Source organism: Phoca vitulina, unplaced genomic scaffold, assembly GCF_004348235.1.
Source record: "Phoca vitulina isolate PV1807 unplaced genomic scaffold, GSC_HSeal_1.0 scaffold55, whole genome shotgun sequence".
In the NCBI taxonomy this organism is placed as follows: domain Eukaryota; kingdom Metazoa; phylum Chordata; class Mammalia; order Carnivora; family Phocidae; genus Phoca; species Phoca vitulina.
In genome coordinates, this window is record NW_022589758.1 from 10,141,444 (window position 1) to 10,157,072 (window position 15,629).

Here is a 15,629-nt window from a genome sequence, read left to right on the forward strand (position 1 = left end):
CTGTCCAACGGGTGGGGGGCGGGCGTGAAACGTAACCACATTTAATTCTGCCTAAGGTGGGGGTGTGGTGGCAGGCATGAAACAGCCACTACTGTTAAGTGGTAAAAGGGACATGAAAAGCAAAGTATCAAGACGTAATGAGAATCCTGAAGGGCCGTAGCCAGCCCGTCCAGGGAAAGCCTCCCGGAAGAGGTGTCTGCGGCTGAGAGGGGCCTTGAACAAGGCGTAGGGCTGGCTTCCGGGTGTGGACGCCGGGCCTCCTTGCAGTCCCACGGCACCTTCGCTACCTCTGGGTCGCGAAGGACTTAGCCGGGGGCGGGACGCGGGGCTGCTGCACTTGCCGGGCGGGGCTCAGCCCCAGGAGCAACGGAGGGAGACGCCGGCATCTGGGTGAACTCAAGCCAAAGAAAGCGAGGGCGGCGGCAGCGAATCAGCAGCCGGCGCGTGCGACCGCGCGCCCCCCGTGCCCCCGGCGCCCTCCGTGCGCCGCGTACGTGCGGCGGCCGGCTCCGCCCCCGTGGGCGGGGCCTGGGGAAGCCGCGGGCGGCCGGCGGCGGCCCGGGAGCTGCTGCTGCTGCGGCGGCTGCACCCGCGGCGCCAAGGCCGAGGCGGAGGCCGGGGTGCGAGCTCGGCTGACGTGCCGGATCCGCGCGGCTCGGCTGCATCGGCTCCTGCGGCTGCCTGAGCGTCTCGGCTGGTCTGTGCACGGCCTCGGCGAGGATGCGGCTTTTCCGGTGGCTGCTGAAGCAGCCGGTGCCTAAGCAGATCGAACGCTACTCGCGTTTCTCGCCATCGCCACTCTCCATCAAGCAGTTCCTAGACTTCGGTGAGTGCGGGGCCGCAGGCCCCCACGGTCGCTACGGTCCCCACAGACCCGGGACGCGGGGCCGCTACCTTCCGGGCCCGCCGCCGCCGCGGGTCTCTGCAGCTCGGGGCAAAGTCCGTGGGAACCCGCGGGCGGGGCTCCGGGATGCCCGGGGGCTCTCCTGGGGAGTCGAATTTCGGGGCGCGGAGGGGGCAGGGCCTGGCACCCGCACACCAGCCAGGGCTTTACCTGGAAACACAGAAACCGCGTCGGAGGACCCTCCTCCAGGCGGGACTCCCCAGACTTGCTTCGGTAGCTTCAAATCTACCTGACACAGACCTCACCCGTCCTTAAAACTTAGTAGCGGAATGTGGGTAGATTTTCATGTTTTTACTTGTAGATTCTTTTGTTGTTGTTGTTGTTGTTGTTGGGTAAGAGCTGTTTAGAAACACCTTGAGGTCGAATAAATTATGCAATAGCATTTTGTTCCTTTTTTGCCCTAAGGTGCTCTCATGTGCCTGGAGTGGCAGGACTCGAACTGTTGTCCTTTCTGTGTAATGTTAAAGCAGGCAGAGGCCTAGACTGCGAACGCCTTAAATGCTGGGGAGGAGAGGACGCGTGGGCCCCTAGCGTCAGAGCAGGGTCTGATACACCCCCGGTCTCGGTGCCGACACCTTTCGTCGCGCCGCTCCTTTTGTGTCCCACCACCTTCTCCGGGGCCGAGTGGGCTGGTGGGCAGCTGACGCGGATTGAGGTGGGAGCGCCGAAGACCCGGCCGGCCCTCACCTTGTCCCAGAGGCCTAGCTGAGATGGGAATAGATTCCACCACCTTATGCTCACCGGATCGTGTTTCCCCAGAGTGGTGCCTTTTCAACCACGGAGCGAATACTTGCAATTGCTGAAGGCGAGGGAGCTGGTTGTGAACCACCTGAGAGTAAAACAAAAATGCGCACCCAGGTATCCGAATGGAGTTCAGCATCCTTGAAGGGGAATAAAATGGAGCAGCAAAGATGTTCTGAGCTCTCAAGGGAACATAATGGGGCATCTCTTCATGTAATGAATTTTATGTACATGTAAAGGGACGGTATCAGGTGGGAATAAAAACTAAAAGTGCAGAGGAGGTAGAACATCCAGGGAAGATTAGATACGCAAAATGTGATGTTGCCTATACTGAAAAAGTTGGGATAGGAAGAGAGGACCAAGTTAAAGTCGAGGCCATATTAAATTTTAAGCACCCACTTTGCCAGAGAATGATGAGAGTCAAAGTTCAATGAGATGTTGATCTTGGCATCTTAAACTTCACTCCTGAAAGCCTTTCAGTAGTTAACAAATCTCTGGCCACTTTTGAAATTTTAGAGGTTTGATGCAGCTCCTGACTTCAGGGTTTAGAAACAAAAGGTCACCGTTGCTATAAATAGCATGTTTTCCATCTCTAATTTATGGTTTAGAGAAGATTCTGAAGGTATCAGCTTCACTGGGGTAAACTGAGTTAAGTTAATTCACAGTAAAAGGAGCAAAAGGAATCCAGAAATTCCCAATTTCTTCCACCCTCAAACTTGACATGATAGCTCTGATAGCTTGGCGAAATTTCAGTTGATTTAGTCCTACAGCAAGCTAGTATCTACCCATGTTAATAGGTGTCTTGGCAAGAATGTTACTTGAGTAGGAAAGCCACAGTGGGGGATAGTGTTATCGTGGAAAACCCGTGGGACCAGTATCTGGAAATAAGTGTTCTAATTTTTGCTCTGCCACTAACTCAAGAGTGTGGCCTTGGCTGAGTGAACCTCACTGGGGTTCATTTTCCTCATTAATAAAACGTGTGGATTGTATCAGGCAATCTCTCAAACACGACTCCTGAACTGCGTGATTGTAGTTTCAAAGGAAAAGGGATGAGCTTCTGAAAAGAAAATTACCAAATCTCCTGATAGGTATTTCCCATAAAAGGCTTCTGACCTATTTTGGGAGAGGTAGAGGGATACACTAATCTAGGATAATGGAAGAAGCCTAATAATTGAAGTCTTTTCCTTATAAGGACGCTCGCAGAAGAGCTATATATAATTGTAGTGGAATTTGCTAGAAACTACAAGCCTAGTTTGTAATATCCAGAGACAGGTGGCGGGCAGCCTATGTTTAATGACAACAACTAGAAGAAGAGTGTTGTCACACAAAGGCCATCTCGACTTCTACCTTTCTTTTAGTTCTTCTAGCTCTTGATAGTTCTTTTGTGGCAAGTAATGTAGGAGTTTGAGAATTTAGAATGGATGTGGGGATATTTTTAAGGTAAGGAGGAAGAAGAAGAGTAAAGAGGCTTTATGCCCCTTCATGATTGTTGAAAACTGCAGATGAAGGCCACCTCATATGCTTAAAGGACCTGCTGGGGAGCAGCAGATGACTGCATGAAACCAGCCAGGTGTGGGCCGTGGCAGGCTCCAGAAGGTATGTGCTGGCTCCAGAAGGGGCAGGTGATTGGCTCCAATTCAGTATATTTTAAAAGACCTGAGGCTCAAACAAAGTAGATATGTGGACTGTATTGACCTCCAGGCTGCCACTTTGTGACCTTTAGGATTTTCTCCCTCACTGTTTTACAAACAGGACATAAATTTTTGACAGAGTAACCGGACAGGGACCAAAGAAAGGATGTACATGGAATTCAGTGTTTCAGTATTCATTATAAGCACATCAACAAATAAATTGTAGTTTCTTTGGCCACTGAAATAGCTTTATTATACTAATCTATCCACACTAGTAAAATGAGATTATCTTCCTTGTTTAAGAACAAAGATGAAAACTGGTTGTTACTTCAGAAGCAGTGATTTGAAAGAAGTTTTCTCATTCTCAACACTCTTGACATTTTGGGACAGGTCATGGTTGGGAGTGTGCCCTGGGCGTTGTTGGAGGTTTACTAAATAAAGCAGCTTCTCTGGCCCCTACCCACTAGATGCCTGCACGTACTAGACGGCACCAGTTGTGACAACCCAATGTCTCCAGACAGCCCCATGTCCTCTGGCGGAGCAAAATCACCCTTTGTGGAGGACGACTGCTGTAAAGCATTTAGATCCGTGCTTTTCATGCCTGGGTCCCATCCCCCAAACTTATGTAAATAGTCTGGGGGTGGGGTGCAGGGCACTGGTATTTTTGGAAGATTCCCAGGTTGTTCTTAAGCATAAACAGCATTGAAAACCACTAATGAGATGATCTTCTGATCTAGAGTACTGTTGCCCTTTCCTATGTGTACCATATTTTTCTATGCCCTTTAAAATAGTAAGAGTTTCTTGAACTCCATCTTTACTTATTATGGCCTTCCACCCAGTTAGCAAGTGTAGCAGGAATAGCAAGTGTTCTAAATGGATTATGAGTTCATAATGGCAATAGTGCATTCTAAAGGGTGGGTTTTTTTTTTTTTAAATGAGCTTTTCTTTTTGGTCTGAGATGGGAGTTACATGGTTTCAAATTCAAAAAGTGCCAAAGGACATAGAAATGTCATCTTCCTACTTTTGTCCACTAGCCTCCCCATTTTTTGTATAAATGGCAGCTTCTTATAGTTCTGTCTGTACCTTGCTTTTTAAAATTTATACCTTAGGGAGATTTCTGTATCTCTATCTACAGTACTTCCTTTTCCTTTTTTAGGGCTTCTGAGAGTTTGTTTGTATGAGTGTTCTATAATTCATTAGCCAGCTCCCTCTTTATGGCTGGTGGGTTGTTTCTAGTCTTTGCTATGGCAACCAGTGCTAGCATGAATTGTCCTCTACATGCCTCATCCCATGCGTGTATGAGTGTATATATAGGGCGTACTCCTGAACATGGGATAACTGCCTCAGAGGGTGTGTGCATTTGAACCTTTCATAAACATTGTCACATTGCTTTCCCTAGAGGCTGTCTGTTTATCCTCTCACTAGAAGTTTCTGAGAGCGCGTGTTTTCCTATGCTTTTACCAAACTGTCATCCAACTTTTGATAAGTAAAAAGTGTTATCTAGTTAGAATTTTTTCTCCTTGAGTAAATGATTTTTTATTTTGGTTTTTTATTATGGAAACTTTTGACCTTTACAGAACTAGCAAAAATCCTATTTTGAATTCCTGGGTTCATTATATTGATATCCGTGTACTGTTTGTAGATCTTGTGTGTATGTGCAGTCTGTCAGATTTTCTTATCAATGCCATGCTTGTTTCAGAAAACTTTTTTTTCTGTATTAAGACCAATTTATCTTTCAAATAATCTGTTCTTTAAAGATTTGGTAGTGGGGTGCCTGGGTGGCTCAGTTGGTTGAGGGTCGGATTCTTGATTTTGGCTCAGGTCATGGTCTCAGGGTCGTGAGATCGAGCCCATGTCAGGCTCTGTGCTGGGCATGGAACTGCTTAAGATTCTCTCTCTCCCTCTTCCTCTGCCCTTCCCTCCTAAAAATTTTAAATAAATAAATAATAAAAATCTTTACAAAAATGAAGATTTGGTAGACTCCCCCTGTGAAACCTTTTAAACCTAGTGTGTTTGGGGACTATTACTCTTTGACAACTTTCTGTATTCTGTGGTATTGATCTGTATAGATTTTCTTCTAGAGCACATTTTGTCATATTTCTTTAGAAAATTGTCCTAGTCATTGAGGCTTTAAGTCAACTTGCATAGCTGAGGTCTCTTATCAGTCTTAATTTTCTCTGTGGCTATTCCTCTATTTTATATTTGTTCTCCCCTCCCCTTTCTTGATTAGATTATATGGTAGTTTATGATTGGATTCCTTTGTTAGTTTTATGACTTTTGTTTTCTAGTTCATTAATGTCCACTTTGACTTTGTTAATTCCCTCTGATCGCCTCAATCGCGTGTTTCTTATTTTTCTTCTGAGTTGGACACTTGGTTTCTTTTCTGTTTTGCTCTTTGAGTACTTAAAGGCTACAGTTACTCCTCTGTTACTGCTTTAGCAGCTAAGGTGTATGTATTTGACTGATCCCTCTCCTCCCAGCTCTTCTGTATCTTCAGATTCTTGTTCTGTGAATAGGAGTTGTTTGAGTTTTTAAATTTTCAGGGCAGGTACATCCTGCATTTTAATTTTCTTTATGTTTAGTTTTGTGGCATTGTGATCACAGAATGTTATCTGGATTATTATTTCTTTAATTTGTGGATGTTCACTTTGTAGCCCAATGTATGGTCATTTCCTGTGACTGTTCCTTCGGCAGCAAAAAGAAGATGATGTTCTCTTCTCGGGTTACAGAGTTTGATATACCATATTAATTATGTTATTTACTTTTCCTATACCTTTACTTTTTTTATCTACTTGATCCATCATGACCTGAGAGAAGTTCAAGTCTCCTAATGTAATTCTCTTTCTCCGTATCTCTCTGACAGTATTTCCTTCATACCTGTTTGCTGCTGAGACATTCTTAACTGTCATGTCCTCAGTGCGAGATGTACCCTTTAGCGATATAGAGTGCTGCCCTCTTGCCCTCTAATATTGCTTTTTAGCTGGATTCAAGCTTATTTGACATTGAGATCCAGATCCTTATTTTCCTCTTGTTTACATTTTTCTGGTGGAGCATTGTTGTTTTATTTTGTGTTTTTTTCCTTTTTTTAAAAATTAACACAATGTATTATTTGTTTCAGGGGTACAGGTCTGTGATTCATCAGACTTACACAATTCACAGCGCTCACCATAGCATGTGCCCTCCCCAATGTCCATCACCCAGCCTCCCCATGCCCCAAGCCCCTCCACTCCTATATTGTGTGTGTTTTTTTTTTTTAATTTTCAGTCATTCTGAATTACTTTGCCTTAATTGTTGTCTTTAAATGTAGTATAGGGGCGCCTGGGTGGTTTAGTCATTAAGCGTCTGCCTTCGGCTCAGGTCATGGTCCCAGGGTCCTGGGATCGAGCCCCGCATCAGGCTCCCTGCTCCGCGAAAAGCCTGCTTCTCCCTCTCCCACTCCCCCTGCTTGTGTTCCCTCTCTCGCTGTGTCTCTGTCTGTCAAATAAATAAATAAAATCTTAAAAAAAAAAGAAATGTAGTATAAAGTTGGGTTTTGCTTTGTGAATCAAACTTTCTCTTTTATGTGGTTAAGTTTAACCAATACATATATTTGTTGATAGGAAAGATCTGTCATCTATAGTGATAAATCTGTAATTTTCTCTTGCTTTCTATTTTTAATACCTTAATTTTTCTACTGTATTATATACCTCATTTGTTTTGTTTTATTATAGTTCTTTTAACAATTAGGTTTGAATTTTTGGTTCCTGTGCTTATCTTAGGCCTTCTTTGTCCAGTAAGGTCACCACCAGCCACTTGAGCTTATTTAGCATTTGAAATGTGGCTAGTGTGACTGAGAAACTGATTTGATTTTAAAGCTGATACTTGATTCAATTAACTGGAAAACTTCTGTTTAGAGCAGTTTGGATATGTGACTCTCCCTTAACTGTAAATTTGATGAAATCTAATTATAGGTCAGTTACTTTTGATAGAAATTTAGGTTTTGAATTGAGTTGTACTATAAGATGCACAGTGGATTTCAAAGACAATATAAGAAATGGTAAAATATCTCAATCTATTTTTATATTGATTGCTTGTAGACATAATATTTTTGGATATGTTAGATTAAATGAAATGTCAAAACTTTCACCTGTTTCTTTTTGAGTTAATGTGGCTGCTAGGCAGTTTTAAATTACACATGTGTCTCATATTATTTTTCTATTGGACAGAGGCTTCAGATAGTATATATTAATTCCTCACTAGGAGTAAGAGAAGTATCACATTTTCATGTTCAGAATAAGGATTTTATTGATTTTATTTCTCAGTATAACTTATGGTTTTTTTCCCTATGAACCTGTTACTCTCAGGATTTTTGGACTAATTTATTGTCGTTGAAGGGCAGTTCATGCTAATGGTGGCTCTTTGTTATATTTGCAAAAGTTTGAGTTCTGTCTTTCCATTAAGTAATTGTTATGAATGAAAACTTCTCTTGGTGGTATAAGGAAAGGAGAACTTGGACTGTTAAGACGTAAATTAAAGACAGAACCTTCTGAATCTTGAATGAGTTCATAGGAAATGATTCACATTTTCATTTGGACCTGCTGTTCATCCTTCAGTCTCACTCTGGCCACTTCTGGTTCCTTCACTCCTCACTTTGATTCCCTCCCTGCAGACTTACTTCCCATTTGCTTTATTTCCCAGTTCCTTTGCTCTTGTCTTTTGCACAGCTGCACTGGTTTTAAAGGTGTTTGTTCCTGCCCTCCTTTTATTTTATTTTATTCAAAACCGTCTCTTCACAGAGGGCAGCGCTCGCCCCTGATTTGGAACCTCTCACAGCTTCTTCAGCTGTTTGCTGTCTGCAGAGTGGGCTCTCCGTAATGATGATTCCTGGCTCCATGTAAAGGTTATTAAACACCTTAGTGGTTATATAAGTTTAAACTTCCATAATGTCCGCACATTTAAATATAGCATCTCCCAGATAAAACCACCAGAAGGCAGTTGTCTGACAGCTCAGCTTTCTTTTCACAGAAAAGATTTCTGTCACCATCACACTGCTTCTGTGAACCCGGGAGCCTTTAGCTTTTAGAAGACAACAGCCGATTTCCTTATTTTTACTGTTCTTGAGGTTTAAGGGCCCAGCCGTCTTCTGTTTTCCTTTAGAAAGTATTTTAAGATTCTGATACCCACTCAAAAGTTGACTTTGGTTTCAAATGACTGCTCTTCGAAAAGTCTTGGTTTTTAAAGTCATTTTGCTCCTCAAAGCCTGATTACCACTGGAGAGAACAGTGATTTTGTTTCCAGGGGAGATGAAAAGATTTTTCTTTTTTTAAATTATCATGTTAGGAAAGAGGAAAAACAATTGCATTTTGTTTCCGAGTGTGTTTATTTTGTTCCTATACATATATGTACACGATACACCTTTTCTCTAAGCAGGAGGGTTTTTCTCCTGTGAAGAGTTGCCAAGAATTAGACTAACCTGTTGGGAGACAGACACCTACTATTCAGAATTAAAAGGGGAAGAGAACGATTTCATTTAGGATAAAGATGTCTAACTTGGCTTCATGCATCTTGATCAGTATTTAAAGTCCGAATTGGCCCTTTGGGGCCTTCATGATCAGATAGGGTTGGATTTCAACATAATCTGGTTTATCAGGCTCTGGGCACTTAAGTTGTGACTCTGGCTTAACTGTATGCAGTTTTGTGTGGGAGTCTGTAGTCTTGAAGGGGAGACATGGCCACACTTGCTGACCTCCCAATGGGTGGTTTCCTCCCACTGAGCTTTAGGAAATTTATTAGGCTGTTGGCAAGCTTTGAGAAACCTTGGATTTATTACTGAATGGAATCAGAAAATATCACTGCTTTTCCTTTTCCTTTATATCATACGGGCATTTAATTATTCGACTTCCGTGATAAGCTGAAGTCAAGAGTAGGGCAAATGCTTTTGTTTTAGGAGTACCATAGTGGAAGATAGGTTGTCAAACTATATAGCCCAAGAGCCAGCCCCCTTTTTTGTTTTGTTTTTTTTTTTAATTAGTAGACCTTGTTTTTAATAGTTTTAGGTTCACCACAAAATTGAGCAGAAAGGGAGCTCCCACATACAGCCCCTCCCCAAATACAGCCTCCTCCATGAACCAACATTGGCCCAGCATTATTATCCAAAGTCCATAGTTTATGTTAGGCACCCACTCTTTTGTGTTGTACGCCCTGTGGGTTTTGATGACACCTGTTTTTGTAAATAAAGTTTTATTGGAACATGCCCATTTATTACATACTGTCTGGCTTCTGTCCCTTCACAGCAGCAGAGTTCACTGTTTGGCCCACAGAGCAAACAAGTTTACCGTCTGGCCCTTTACAGAAAGTTTTCCACCTCTAGTCTAAGATAATTGTATCCTGTTAAAGTAGCTTGCAGAGATTGATCTTAATTTGCATTTAAATGATGAAGATCTGTTTCTCCCACTTGCTAGTGAAAGTAAATCTTGGCCATCTGGAGCCTAATGTGGAGTTAGCTAAGCCTTTTCCAGGTAATCCGTGGTTTACCTATAGGGGATGTGCCCCGGAGTGGGATTACCATGTGGAAGGCCAAGTTTAAGTGTACTGGTTTCTCCACAGCCCTGCCACAGTGAGGTTTTATGATTTTTTTTTTTGAGGTTTTATGATTTTAATTGTATAGTAGGTAACATAAAAGCTAAACATTTTCCCTTTTTTCCTGTGTGGGTTTATTGTATGCATTTTGTGTGTAAAGTGTCCTTGACCATTTACTAACTGGAATCTGGAGTTTTAATCATTTGGATGAATTCCCTGTATCTATTTGGCATAGTAACCTGTTGTGCTGTGTAAATATTGTTTCCCACTGTGTTCCCTTTTGTGGTAATTATCAAAGTATACAATTAAAGGCATCTGGAAACAGTATCACCTCTAATTCTTCCATCCATTTTTTTTTTTGTGATAGCCTTCCAGCTTTTGCCCATATATTTATGTAAGTTCATGCTGAATGTTGGTTTCCTTTTTATTTAGTGCACAGTCTGAGTTTTTATATACTCAGTCATTTACAGTGCTTTTATCATGGTCAGATTTATCACCTGTAGCATTTTGCAAATTGTTACTGAACCCCTCTGGAATTTATTGCCCTTCTGAGGGGACTTTTGTAGCTAACTCACTTTTGCTCTGTTCTGTTGTCTAGTTGCATAGCAACAATTATTAAGACCTCAAATCTTTCTTTGTTGTTTTTGTTTTGTCACATGCTGCTCAGTTCACAGAGTAGTTTATATTTGTGGATTCTATTCAGTCGGACACCTTTTCTGATTTTAACTAAATATATGTTGACTTTTGCCTTGTAATTTGTGTTGAAATTTGGTAAGGGCAGTTCTTATTTATTACCATAAATTTTTAGAAATTCTTGCTGTTCTTGCCCACCTGTTCTTGGTGAATTAGTTAACTTACAGGAAAGTGTGCTAAGGGGACTGTGGGTGGCTTGCCTGGCATTAATAGAAACTAACCTGGAAGCATTCATCTAGCCCATTTCACTTTTATGGGGGGGGGGGGTCAGTCAGTTTACCTCCATACTTCCCCTGGGGGCAGAGCTGGGTTTGATTGAGACGCCTAGTGGTATCCTTCATATCCCTCAAGGAGAACCCTAGTCCTGGTCAGTGTCTCATCTTTACTGAGATGATACTTTCTGCGGTAATGAACGGCACAAAAATTACAGCAAACTATTAGGTTTACAAAGGTCTATATTTATATTCCCTCTAATTGAATAGTTGGGGTTCTAACTGAATCATGGATTATTTCCTGAAGCATCACACAAGCAGTCATGATTTTATTTTCATTCTCAGGCTTGATACATGATTCCAGTCACCCATTTGAGTTGTACCAGTGTTGCTTGCTTTCTTACTAGGGCATGGAGGTCAGTATATAATAGTTTCACTGTTGGGAGTAAATTACTAAGTATCTAACATTTTCCTGGAGCAGAAAGTTAAATATTTCCCAATGTCTCCTTGGCCAGAAAACAGTAGGGTCCTTTGAGGTTTGTAACATACCTATCTTTCCCCAACAAATTGTTACGTTTTCACAGACCAGGGCATACTCCAGGTTTTATCTGAACCTTTCCTTGGCTCTGTTCTAGTAGAGTACAATGTTTCCTTAAACTTGGTAGCAGATATTCCTTGTATAAATTTGGTTAATTCCTCCCACTCCTGATGTTAAATAGAAAGCAAAATGGTAATTGGCATTTTGCTCTTCCTGTACTGGTCAGGTAATGTGCTCAAGTGAGCACTTTATTTCTAATCATCCCTTCAGCTACTTGATCACAGTGAGGTTCCCTTTCTCTAGAAACTGCCCGTTGTATAGAGGAAGACCACTTCTTTGGTTAGCCTTCTTTCCAGATTTTCTGCCATGTCCTCTCAGGCCTACATACTCATATCCTGCCTCCTTAACCTCAGCTTGGCTTCAGTAAAGCTGTTCAAGAAGGAAATGAAAATGGACTCTTTGGAAACTGAAAAAGATTGAGTAGATTCAGCTAGCATTTTCTGAATACTTAGCAACATTGGTATAAAATACAGTATCATGGACTTCTCACAACAGTCGTGTCCATGTTACAAATTGGGAAACTGAGGTTCAGGGCAGATCAGAAAAGTACCCACACATACAGTAGAGCCAGGGGATCCAGGACCTGCTCATCTCACCACCCCTCTGTAGCCGAGGAAGTAGCTAAGGATCAGGTGCAGTGTGGGAACAAAACACACTAGAGGGGAAGGAGCGACAAGTGCCCTGTCGCCGCTTGTTGAGAGTCACGGCATCCTCAAGTACAGCCATTTCCTTCGTGAATGTATTCAGCAGTTATCTTTCCCATGTAGGATCATCTAGAGAAGGAGAAAAAGGATAGTTGGTAACGCTGGAAAGTCTCTTAAGACTATGAGGACGTTCTCCGTCAGTTTCCTAAGAGGCTGAAACAAATCTCAGACATGAAAATGGAGACTAAAAATAGATGGGTAAATAGCCCGTGTCCAAACCTGAGGAGGTTTTGATTTGTTTTCCCTGGTTGGATTTTTTGTGACTCACATTAGTCAGTGGTCTTTAGTCCTGCTGCTCATGAGAATAATCTGGGGGTGGGTGGGGTGGGGTAGGGTGGGGTGGTGTGTGTGTGTGTGTGTGTGTGTGTGTCTAAAACTGGTGCTCCCTGCCCCTCGTTGAGGCCAGCTCTGTCAGTCTCTGGAGGTGAGGGCTCTGGTGCCAGTATGCTGGAGGTACCCAGGTGATGGTCATGGGTTAAGAACTGCGTTAGATCCAGTAGACTCTTTGGCTAAGCCTAAGGGCTGTGAACCAGGTCAGGGGATGGAGTGTGTGAGATGCTGAAGGTTGACACTTAAGTTGTTTAGGAGTCCATCAGCATTACTTGAACACCTGGATTTAGAGTGAAGTAGAAATTGAGCTTTGGGAAATTGTCAAGGCACAGTCCCTACCTTTGAGAAACTTACAGATAAATGAGAAGCAGGGGAAAATACATAAATTTATATTTGCTAGCCAAAATTTATGAACCCTGTAGCTTTGTGGCATGCTTTCCTGCTGTCCCTACCTCTCCCTCGAAGGTTTGTGTAATAGGGGTGGTTTCTGGGACTCTGTGACATGTTTACCCTCTTGTCCTTCATCCAAAGTGTCCTTGGAGGCTTTCTGGGTGGAGAACACAATTAGAAGAACACATAGAAAAGTGTGTACTATTTTTCTTGATTTCTGGCTCCTTTCCTTGACTGCCTACTCGTAGCAATACTCTCTTCAGACTTGTTCCAGAATTGAAGTTATTAGGCAAGGCTGGTGTAGGATACATAACTATATAGAGATACAAACCAAAATCTAACCCTCTCAGATTCACCCAATGGGAGCTTGAGCTTAGAGATCATCTCTCCAACCTCCCCAATTTTATATGTGGGAAAGTAGAAGTCCCAAGTAAGGAAGAGCCTGCCCGAATCATCAAGTAGTTGTTGACATGACATCTTTGCTACCTCATCCAAGGTGAACCGGAAATTATTCTCTCTAGGAGGTGAAGAGAACTTATATTTGTGTACCACTCCCTGCCAGGAATAATAGTAGGCAGATGGAGCTATATTTCTCCCAACATCCAGGTGGAGTAGATACTTCCATTTCTTGGATGGAGATGCCAAAGCTTAGATGATTTAAATATCCTGCCTAAGCAAAGTTAGGGGCAAAACCACACTTAGAATTCAGGTAGATGGAGTCTTCCTTCCTTCCTTCCTTCCTTCCTTCCTTCCTTCCTTCCTTCCTTCCTTCCTTCCTTCCTTCCTCCTTTCCTTTCCTTTCCTTTCCCTTTTTCTTTTTCTTTCTTTCTTTCTTTCCTTTCTTTAGAGGGGGAGAAAGAGGGGGGTGTAGGGGCAGGGAGAGAGAGAGAGAGAATCTTAAACAGGCTCCACACCTAGCATGGGGCTGGACGTGGGGCTCGATCTCACAACCCTGAGATCAGAACCTGAACCGAAATCAAGAGTCAGATGCTTAACTGACTGAGCCACCCAGGCGCCCCTCAAGTAGATGGAGCTTTTAAACCTATGCTTTTTTCAGTTCAACATGGTATACCATTTCATTTAACATAGTATGCCACTATCCCAATGCACTTCTTTGCAACAAACATAATCTCTGTTAGTAATGCCAAGGTTTTGTCTAAATTTGTTCTGCTAGACAATCAGGAAATTGCATACTCTGCTGCTCATCTAGTCTTACCATTTCCAAACTCTCAGATTGATACCTACTTCATTTACTTACACTGAAACAGTTCTTATTCTCAGGACCACCACCACTTGTTAGCCTGCTTATCATCTCTGGGAATATGAGCAGCAGTCTATGTGGACTTGTACTCAAATCTTAATTTCTGGTGCCTACCAGTAGCCTGAGTGTGGACAAATCACTTAATCCCGCTACACTTCAGTGTCTTTAGCTACAAAATAGAAATGATAGCATCTAATCATAGGCTTGTCGTCCTGGTGAAATCGAGAACATGCAGCACAATGCATGGCACATGGTAGGTGCTCAGTAGATGTTAGCTGTGCTTTTATTATGGGAAGTCAGTGACACAGCATTTCCTGGATGAAATCAGCTTCCTGCTAAGAATAAAAGCTGCATAGGGAGCTCTTAACCTTGAATGTTAATTATCTTAAAGTTTGTTGGCTGAAGGTCCCAGCTCTAAAAACTGATCATTTTCCAAGAAACATAGCACTTTCAGTTCATTTGTGCTTTGAGCATTCCTGGCTTTGGATCCTCTTCATTCACTGTAACGGTTAACTTAACATTTTGCTTCAGTTCACCTCGAAGATGAGTACATGGTGACCTTTACTTAAATGTTCCTGCTTCCATGACACCAAGGCGTCCTGTAACTTATCAACCTACCGTTAGGACTATATCCTAAAGCCCCTTCTGGAATTAGGTTGATAGGAGTCTTTGTGGTGGCTTTGGCTACAGTTGTTACTTGCATGCTCTCGCTGGTCAAAGCTCTGTTTGTGATATCAGTTCTGAACACATCCATGCCTTTTTCCTCCACTCCCTGGCCTGACACACCATACCGACAGTTACTGCCACTTTATTATCACCTTCCTTCCTACCTTTGGTTCCTCTTCCCCTAACTTGAAGGATTTGATACCTCTGACCAAATATATAGAATGGAGTGGTCTATCTATAAGAGGAATTTACCATTACCAGCAAATAATGACCTTGCATCCCTGAATTTTATTTGCTCTAGTAAGTTTATACAGAAACTTACTAGGTATTTTGATTTTCAGTTCTAATCAGGAAATATTTATTAAATACGTATGGTATGTTGCATATTGTGCTGGTAGACTCTTCAGTGTTCTGAGGATCCTGGGACCCACAGGACATAGAACTCAGTGAACAGGGGGAATGGCAGAGAGGTTGTCCAGGCAGAGGACACAGATTGTGGACTCACAGTGAAATCTATTTACACCTGGCATGCAGAAGGGCAGGTTCTTACTAATCTGTTTATGGACACATATCTACCTTCAAAGAGTAAACAGGATTCTAAAGAGAGAGGATGAGGGCACTAGTGGACGTTACTCACTTTCCCTCAGTACAGAGGTAGATGCCCCTCAGGGAAGGGTCCAGTAACCCTTGCCTGCCTTAATTAAGAACTCTGTCATGATCACCCTCTATCCCTTTTTCCTATAAGAACCAACAAAAATCGGGGTGCCTGGGTGGCTCAGTTGGTTAAGCATCTGCCTTCAGCTCAGGTCATGATCTCAGGGTTCTGGGATTGAGCCCCGTGTCAGGCTCCCTGCTCAGCGGGGAGCCTGCTTCTCCCTCTCTACCCACCCCCCTGCTTGTGCTCTCTCTCTCTCGCTCTCTCGAATAAATAAAATTCTTAA

General features: G+C 42.8%; 1 protein-coding gene across 1 annotated transcript in view; it reads left to right on the plus strand.

Moving 5' to 3' along the window:
- Window positions 1-542: 542 nt before the first annotated feature.
- PDK3 (pyruvate dehydrogenase kinase 3) overlaps window positions 543-15,629 on the plus strand; it is a 72,882-nt gene continuing 57,795 nt past the window's right edge. Inside the window, exon 1 of the mRNA XM_032389526.1 lies at window positions 543-826. Coding sequence (XP_032245417.1) covers window positions 721-826 — 106 coding nt within the window. The 5' untranslated portion in view covers window positions 543-720. The remainder of the gene's footprint in view (window positions 827-15,629) is intronic.